The sequence below is a fragment of the Corylus avellana genome, chromosome 11, assembly GCF_965113065.1.
Source record: "Corylus avellana chromosome 11, dhCorAvel1.hap1.2, whole genome shotgun sequence".
Taxonomy (NCBI): domain Eukaryota; kingdom Viridiplantae; phylum Streptophyta; class Magnoliopsida; order Fagales; family Betulaceae; genus Corylus; species Corylus avellana.
The window spans coordinates 19,549,333-19,558,291 of NC_142500.1; the positions used below are offsets into that span (position 1 = coordinate 19,549,333).

At 37.4% G+C, this 8,959-nt stretch overlaps 2 protein-coding genes across 2 annotated transcripts; one reads left to right on the forward strand and one right to left on the reverse strand.

Moving 5' to 3' along the window:
• Nucleotides 1-325: 325 nt before the first annotated feature.
• LOC132165295 (11S globulin seed storage protein 2) lies at nucleotides 326-2,641 on the reverse strand. The gene is made up of 4 exons (XM_059575793.2): nucleotides 2,296-2,641; nucleotides 1,624-1,928; nucleotides 920-1,360; nucleotides 326-822 (listed from the first exon to the last, which is right to left on the reverse strand). Exons 1-4 carry the CDS (start codon nucleotides 2,591-2,593, stop codon nucleotides 442-444), a joined length of 1,425 nt encoding a protein of 474 aa, XP_059431776.2. The 5' UTR covers nucleotides 2,594-2,641; the 3' UTR covers nucleotides 326-441.
• Nucleotides 2,642-4,711: 2,070 nt separating this feature from the next.
• Nucleotides 4,712-5,365, forward strand: LOC148583202 (uncharacterized). Its single transcript, XM_088511942.1, has one exon. The coding sequence runs from the start codon at nucleotides 4,778-4,780 to the stop codon at nucleotides 5,291-5,293; it is 516 nt and encodes a 171-aa protein (XP_088368068.1). The 5' UTR covers nucleotides 4,712-4,777; the 3' UTR covers nucleotides 5,294-5,365.
• Nucleotides 5,366-8,959: the final 3,594 nt, after the last annotated feature.

Sequence of the window (8,959 nt, forward strand, 5' to 3'; positions counted from 1 at the left end):
GTAAGCTCTGAGGTTGCATGAACCATTGTGAGATTTTCTTCTTCAGAACTTGAACAAGAGGCTGTGCCCTGTTTTTTGGCACACCATGAAGCTCTGCATTTTGGACGAATTTTCATTTCAAGAGAAGTGAATATATATGAGCCATTTTATGATCAAAATTTTAAATAATGTGACACCATATTTACCGTTAAATGTCATAATATAAAATCTTGACCGGATGTCGGTAAGTAAAAATGAGTCTAAAGGAGAAAAAACGGCCACTTTTATTCTTTGTACTAAAGGTTGCCCTCGTGCGTATTTTTACACTCAGATTATACTAGTTAGGTTTCCTTAACATGTTCAAAATCCTTCTCAATTCTACAAGAAGGACTACTGCATAGTGGGGTGGCCCTAAGTACGTAGTAGTAGTAGTGATACACACGAAAGTTACAAAAAACCTCCTTATGGGGAGATCCGGCTAGAGGATAGAACCAAGCTCTGTCTGCCCCTATTGTGCTTCAACTGTTGAGCTTCTTCTGGGGATATTTGGAATGAGTTCGCAAGGACATCTGCTGGTATGGCTCTTATAACCGAGGTGTAGCCGGCCAGGGTGCTCTTCAATGGCTGGCCAGCTGTCTTTATCGACACGTATTCGAAGCCATTGCTTCCGGCCCTGGTCACCGCCGCAAAGAATTGAGGGATCACAAAAACGTCTCCACGGTTAACCTTCTCGTCGAATACATTGTTCCCGTTGTCGTCGGCGATTTGCACATGGGCGTCTCCCCTAGTCACATAGATAACTCTATGGTTGTTCATGGCCCAGTGTGGTGAGTACAATGCATTCTGCAAAATAGGCAATGTATAAGATTTGGTTAAATTTTTGGAATAATTGATAATTTAACGATAATTAGAATGTGGGCTTGAGTGATATTTGAATTACCGGAAAAAGATGGCCTTTTTCTGCACTCATGTCGAGGAATTGAAGGATTGGAAGCTTATGTTGGTTGACAATATTTACTCTTCCGGCATGCCTAGAGACAATATCGGACTCGCTGCGGGTGTCCATGTTGTGTCTAATTCTGGTAGTGCAAACAGTTTCTTCCAACCCATTTAGCCGTCTTTGCCTTTGCCCTTCATCTTCATCTTCTTCGTCTTCGTCAGCTCTAATAATGCGGTGCATTTCTTCTTGGCACTTCACCAGGAGTCCGCGCTCATCATTCTCCTGCATCCTCCTCACGATTTCCACCGGAATGTTGTAGGCCTCAGCCAGCAGTTCCGTGTTGAATCCGCTAAAGATGTTCTGGAAGTTTTGGCTATCTCTTTGCTGTTCGCCTTGCCGTTGCCCTTGCCTATTTGGTTCCCCACCGGCGAGCAAAAATGGCTGTCATACCAAAAACTAGTTATCTATACAAAAATTAATTAGGATATGCATAAGTCATGACTTAAAAAGTGACTGCTCAAAGAGTTCTTGTTAGTGTCAGGCTCAGCTTGAATTTGTGATTTCAAAACGTGAAATTTGAAAACTCAAATTTTAAAAATTTAGTTAAGTATTTGTTGAAATTGCAGTTTAATTTTAAAAGCATTCATTTTTAAAATACGAGGTTTGAAAACAAAACAAAACCCAGAAAGATATTATGTATATACCCTATATTGCTGGTCGAGCTGGTTAGCCTGGTTGTTCATGTCTACGACAGCGAAGGCAACAAGCTCTTGATTGCCATCATTGTACAACCAATGGACTGCACCAGCTGGAATGGCGAGGATGTCACCCCGACGAATCCTGTGCACCCTCTGATGCTGGTCTGTTCTCCTGCCCTCTCCTTGTTGCTCTCCCTGCTCACCTCTTAGGCTTCCCTGGTGGCTTGCCCGTCGGCCTCTTAAATCCTCAAATGACTCTGACTCATAAGTCTCTGCACATCCCGGGATGGTTATTCCCAACAACCCTTCGCCTGCCACAATGTTCATTTCACATGTTAGAAGCTACTTTGATTTGTCTTTGAAAAAGAAAAAAAGTTGCACCCGGCCATGTCATTGTATAAAAATCATATAGAAAGATATTAAATAACATTTCTGGTTCTGAAAAGTATTTATTTGTATTTGTGCATGCGTTTTCTTGCTAGCTAGATCTTGAAATTGAATTTTTACTATGTTAATTCATTATATTTAAATTAAATATTATACGTGTTAGCTTCACTTATTAAAAAGAGTTTGAGCCCATATGTATTAAAGTAATGATTAAGTGATTAAATTTATCTTTTCTTGTCGGCTTAAACTCTTGCGATAATTAATAATTTAACAAAAAAAATGCTGTAAAACCTTGCTCAATGTAAACCAGCATAGGGGCTGGCTGGTAGTTAGGCTGAGACTGTGAATTGGGCTGCACGGTGCTCCTTATCGCGGCGACTCCAGCACATTGGAACTCGTCCTCATTAGTGTCCCACAACTCAGTCACGCCCCCTTCCGACACCAGCCGTCGGGACGGCTCCACCGTCCTTAGTTGCCGGAGCCGGCATTGCTCAGCCGAGGTAGTGTAGGAACCGGTCGGGTTCTTTTCCCCGGCAGCTGCATAAACAAGCAGAGCGAGCACCAGTCCTAGCAAAATATTGTTAGCCATGGATAAAGCTAGCACACAAACAAAAGAAGCAGATCACAGGTAGGGATGGTGAAAATCGTCGGGGCCTTGGAGCAAATTTTATAGCGGGGATGATTTGGATGGTAGTGAAAAGGTGGCGAGCCGGGTGGCAATTCTGGTTTATTTGTTGGTTCTGCATGAAGATCATCGTGTCGTTTTTGCTAACTTGCGCCACTTTGCAGCTTGGTTGTTGAAAGAATCCTAGACGTGGCCGTGCAAGAGGTGTTGTGCTACAGGCTTTACATGATACCGACCATTTGTCATGGTTCTTCAGAGTGCCATGTAGCAAACCTTAAGAAAGAAAGCAATAGATATGATAAAAGAAGGAGAAGAAAAGAGTAAAAGAGTAATATATAGCGAAAGCTCGAACAAATTCGTGCAGGTAAAATTGTCATCATGTAAGCAATGATGCGTAAGCAGTGGTGGCCTGGTGGGTGGTTTGGATACACTGACTGGGCTATAAGCCCAATATTAAAGGTGAAAAATTATGATCCTTGATGCCACGAAATCCAAATATTGTGGCTTGCCTTCCGGAGCTAAATGGGCTTTCGATACAATAAGCAGCCTCTATCCGTCTATCGTGCAATGGGTGTGGATGGTCAGGAACAGATTCAATAAATCTTTTGTAAAGGGATTTATAATAAAAATTATAATATTTTTATTAATATTTTTTTTAAAGAAAAATAATAAAGATATTATAACTTTTATTATAATCTCCTTACAAATTTATGTTATAAAAATGAGTATTACATGGATCATTACGATAATTTGTAAACGTGGTAAGTGTCAGATAGACTGTTATGTAATAACTCACATTTTAGTGAGCAACATGGTAAATGTCAAATGAGATGTTGTGTGAATTTGTAAGGAAATTATAGTAAAGAGTTTTGCTTTCGTCTGATTCAAAATCACGTACTGGATATCCTCACGTGCAAAAATAAACGGTGGAAATTGCCTATATTTATGAGCTGTCTTAATTGGGAAGTCCCTTGACCATTAATGGCGTAGAATTCATATCAAAAGGGTTTTGTTTTTAGGCAGATAACAGAGGATTCTAAGATAAGAATCGCACCCAGCCCCAGAGGCCATAGAAAAGGATTCCTGCTTTATGCATATGATTTTTATGATACTTTGAAAATAAATAGTAACCATTTGTTGCTTCCTACTTTTAGCTCGATCGCACGCAACCGTGTAGAATCTTTGCAAGTTGAAGTGCCACTGCACTCACTTATATGCCGCCACTACTCGTTGGTAGAGAAAACATCAAAAGGAGAAGAAAAGGCATCAATCTCCAGCATATATATCTCGTATAAGGATAAGTATCTCAACAAGGATAAGGCCAAACCTTAAGGTTTTATGCTATTTTCAAAAGATTATTGGTGCACTGAAAAATAGCTATTAAATTTTTTTTTTTTTTTTTACGAGCCCTTGTTAATTTAAAGGTTAATTTTCATTGTTACGTTATCAACTATTACAATATATTAAATAGTATTACTCATTTTCAAAAGGAGGAGAGTGCTACGACCGGTGCTATAAATCTAATTTGGGCCATTCATTTAAGACAAACGGTCTAGATTATGATAGTACATAAGTTTTTTTTTTTTTTTTTTTAAAAAAAAAAAGATTGAGAGCCTAGGGAGTAGTGTATAACTCGGTATTGGAGTAGCCGAATCACCCCTTTAAATTGGTCAAAGGGAGTTATTCAGCCAACCCCAAACCAACCATCTTTGGCCACGGGAATTTTAACGAAATAAAAATTGTAGCAATTAGCATTAAGCACCACTAGTCTTTTGAATAACTAAAATTAATTAAATGTTTGTGTACCCTCTAGTACAGGGTAAGAACTAATTAAGCAGTTCAATACATAAAATTAATAAAATTAATAGTCTTCTTCACACCCATTTATCATATTTATAAAAAAAATAATAATTTAAAGCAAGTCATAATATAAAATAGGTAGGATAAATATGTATGTACTAATTTAGTCATAAAATAAGAGTTAGCTTTTTCACACACTATTCTTTTAGTTTTTCCTTGCGTCAAAACTAGTAGCGTAAGAACTAAGCCAGTCTTCACAATTCACACGCTATTAACTTTTTATAAAAGCATCATCTTCAACACAACCTTCAACTCCTGCCCACCTCTATCTCTTTTCTCTCTTTCACCATGTCTTGCCTACCTCTCAAGCTTCAACCTGCAAGAATGGTGTGGAAGAGCCTCACCTCCAAATTACAGAGCAAGCTGCACAAGCTCCAGAGGTCTAAAGCCATCAAGAAACCTCGAAATAGGCTGCTCAAGAAAACCGCCGGCGCCGGTGGTGTTTGGCCCTCCCTCTTCACCGAGCAACGCTTCAAACGTGACAAACGGCTTGCGATCCATTCATACCGCCGCCGCCATGGCCAGCACCTTTTTGAGAAAAAAACTGCATCTGTATACGTAGATAAACTCTTCAAAGAGCCTCATCAGCTAACAAATTGTTCACCAATAACCAAGAGTTTCAAGCCCCTCGATGTGCCAGGTGGCAGCTGCTTGGCTGAAAAGCCTTTATCAGCGGATGATATGTGGGAGTCACTGGGTTTGGCCTCACCTCTAATGCGTGGAGTAGATGAAAGAGCAGAGGCGTTCATTGCCAGATTCCGGGCTGAAATGGAGGTTCAAGAGACGTTGGCAAATTCCACGTAACCCAGGTATTGGACTCTTCGTCCCGACTATATAAAATATCATTTCCACACATATTATCTGGTAAAGCTTGGCTTTGGCTCGCGGGTGTGACCTCAAAAAATAGTTTGCAGGGCTGATTCCTATTGTTTATCTTTGTTTTCTTTTTGGTCATGTATATAGAGGGAATTCTAGGATTTGTAATTGGGTTAATCAATGAAATAATATTATTAGTATACGAACCTTGTGAAATTTGGAGTAGATCCGTACATCGGCGATTCTCCTTTTTCTTCGCCATTCTTTGCTGTCCACCATGCGGCAGAGGTGTACGTTACAGGTAGAGGAGCTGAGAATATCTGAAAATCTAGTTGGAGCTCGAGTTTTAAAGCGGGATTTCGCTCCGGTCAAATTAGAGCATTTACATTTCTTATAATGTTTCTTAAATTCAGAAAATAAAATTATTTTTTCTTATTTATTTAAATACAGTCTACAATAGTTTTTCTTATTTTTTCTATATACTTAAAATATTATTTCTTTACAAAATATAAATTTTGTATTTATTCTCATTTTTTTATTTATAAAATTTTAACATAGTTCTCAATAAAAAGCAAAAAGATGAAAGAGAAATATTTTGAGTTAAAATAATAAATATAAAAGCTAAAGTAAGCACAAGGCATACTCAATGTTTATGAAAACAATAAAAAAGATATGCATATAACTTTTTGTAATTTCTTTTTAAAATTTTCCTATATTTATAAAAGAAAGGAAATTACAAGAAAGTCGTTGCATGTGTGGATGCTCTTATCCATGACTGCGAAGCATACATCTCGCACGAACTATATATCAAGCCCAAATCTCTCACGTCAATTTAAGGGTTTTTTTTTTTTTTGGAATAAAAAAAAAGAAAAAAAAAAGAGAAATAAATTTAATTTGTGAGAATAATTAAGCAAAGAGCCTACTTAATTTTAAGGGAATATGTGGTATTCTTTCCATCCACGAGTTTTGTTTTTAATCAAATATGGAAAAAAGTTATCGGGGAGTATCATTCTCACTTTTGATTGGAATGGAAGAGAGTGAAGATTGTGACGACAATCAAAATACCAGAAGTAGAGGTGGCAATTTGCGTTTGTATGTCGAGTTTGTATTGAAATATGAATATAAAATTATATAGGTCAACCATGCATAAACGGACACATTTAATTAAACGAATTAGTTTCTCAACCCCAACTTAATTAATAATATCGTGTTGGATCCGTATCAAATTTCTAGATGTTGTCAAAAATTGTCACGTATTTGATTCAAGTAGTGTTGAAGCTAAGTCAACCATAATTCAACTCTTTTAATTAAACGGGTAAAATCCCTCAACGTTAACCTACTAATTTTGTGTGAGTCATATAAAAAACAGTCAATCCTAACTAAAAGTAGGTGGTATACTGCCATTTTTTTGTGCGTGTACGCCTATCGATAAAAATATAAATTTTCACTAAAAACATAAAAATATAATTTGAATGCCAACTATTTTGAGAGGGTGATTAAATTAGATTTTATAAATTTAATAGTTTAGATAGTACTACGTCATTCAAAATTTTAAAAAACATGCAACAAAACAAAGTTTTACCCTTTGAAATGAGACGATCTTATTTCAAAAAAATTTATGCTTTTAGTTTATTTCGAGTGAAGATACATAATGGTTACAAATGATTTGGTTAGATTATGACACATGACAAGGGATTACATCAAATAATATGAGGAAAATGAAAATAATATAATTATACGTTTTTTTTTTTTGTTTTTTTTTTTGTTTTAATTAAAGCGGGAGAGGGGAAAAAGGGAAATTATAAAGGTGGGTCTTTCCCACAGTTGATCCTAACCGAAGAAAAAAAAGAACAAGATATAAGAATGCTTCTAAATATACGGTTAGAAACAGCCCATTTAACAAGCTGATGTGTTATAAAGTTAGCACTACGGGAGATCTTCACTGTGGTCCAAGTGAAAAACCATGGAACTGCGAGTGAATATTTCCAATGATTGGAGCAATACACCAATAAACACTGATCAGTAAAAAGTGAAACCTTGTTGATGGCTAGGATCACAGTGAGGGAATTCCCCTCAAGACAAAGTGAACGGCAACCAAAAGAGGAAGCAAATTGAACTGCCAACAAAACAGCCTGAGCTTCACCGGCGTTAACTTCAAGCGAGGGTAGTTTTTTGGACCCAACGGCAATGATATTTCCGTCATGATCACTGAGAGTTGCAGCTGCAACTGCCAGATGATGTTGTATCATCAATAAAAAAGATTTAATTTAACATACACCATCATTCTTATTAAAAAAAAAAAAAGGGCTAGTTACAAAAACTCCACCAAGTGGATCAGCTTAAAGTACCAAAAACAAAGCACATCAGAGAAGGCTCTTGGACATCATGAATTTTATGGCGCATTTGAACTTAGTGTAAGAACTCCCTCATTGGATCATCGTGATCATTGTATGCTTCTATGGCCTCCACTTTAACCAACAGTCCATCAAAATTACCACTTTTCGAAGAGAGGCAGGCGGTAGGTATAAAGCCTCTACTGTTTAAGAATATCTAAAAAAAAAAAATTGAACATATTCTCAACTTCTTCCCAAAACCTCCCATTCTAATTTGGAAGAATTGCAAACTGCAATTTGGTCGATTCTGTCTATTGATAGAAGCAATTGTACAAGCCAAAAAAAAAAAAAAAAAAAAGCATCAAAATAAACCGATACTCCCTTAAATCCGACTTGTCAGTGTTGGGAAAATTGATAATTAATTGGTTACCAATTTCCCACCAACCCTTTATGCGAAAGACAAGTTTGAAAATAAAACGCACGAGAACACACACCAATCACACACATACACAAAGAGGGGCGTGATCCGGTCTCCTTCTTTACTATTGAGAAATATTGAGTACAATGGTACAAGCCTGAACCGCTCAAGTTTAATATTCCAAACCCAAGCCCTTAACCCCTTGTACATCCCACTCAACTGTCCCTCTCAAATACCCAATAAAGAAAAGTCTCAAAGTGTTCTCACCAATTTGAATTTTCCGGATCCCCCTTAACCAAAGGACTGCATGTCCTTTTATAGTGGCTAATCACGAAAAATAGGAGAACAATTTTAATCCAATTGCTACTGGGAAAACGAAACCATCATGAATACAAAGTCTTTTCCATGATGAAAATAAGCATTGCAACCCACATGTTTATCCACACACGTTTTCTCCAAAAAATTCCAAGTTGTTCTTGGACTCTTTTTAAAACTAACTTTATCCTCTTATAGATAAATATGACTTGAGCCCACCAACTTGAATATTGATATTTTTCAGCAATTATCTTCACACTTGTTGACAATTTGAGCCATTATCAACAATCTCCACCTGGGCGAAAATTTGGCAACCTCCACCTAAGACCTCAGGTCCGCATCTTGACCGATGCCCATCCCCACGCCCTGGGATGTCTTGCAAAACACTGTCTACACCAACAGTAATAATTCTACAAGAATTATCATGCTCCACCATAAAGAGCACATGCACTTAGAATTAAACCATTCCAAGAATTTTCATTTTTGGCACATGTCGAAAAAATCCTGCTGAAAAATATGGTGCAACTTCCATTTTTGGTTCCCCCGGAAGTTCATCAGCCATCGACACCCTTTTCCACCACATACCCG

What these genes read in the sequence shown, in the direction of transcription:
- LOC148583202 (XM_088511942.1), top strand. Translation starts at nt 4,778, where the DNA reads ATGTCTTGCCTACCTCTCAAGCTTCAACCTGCAAGAATGGTGTGGAAG.
- LOC132165295 (XM_059575793.2), bottom strand. Translation starts at nt 2,593, where the DNA reads ATGGCTAACAATATTTTGCTAGGACTGGTGCTCGCTCTGCTTGTTTAT. An exon ending in GCTGGTTTACATTGAGCAAG is followed by an intron (nt 1,929 to 2,295) that starts GTTTTACAGCAT and finishes ACATTGTGGCAG; the next exon opens with GCGAAGGGTTGTTGGGAATA. An exon ending in AAAAAGGCCATCTTTTTCCG is followed by an intron (nt 823 to 919) that starts GTAATTCAAATA and finishes CCTATTTTGCAG; the next exon opens with AATGCATTGTACTCACCACA.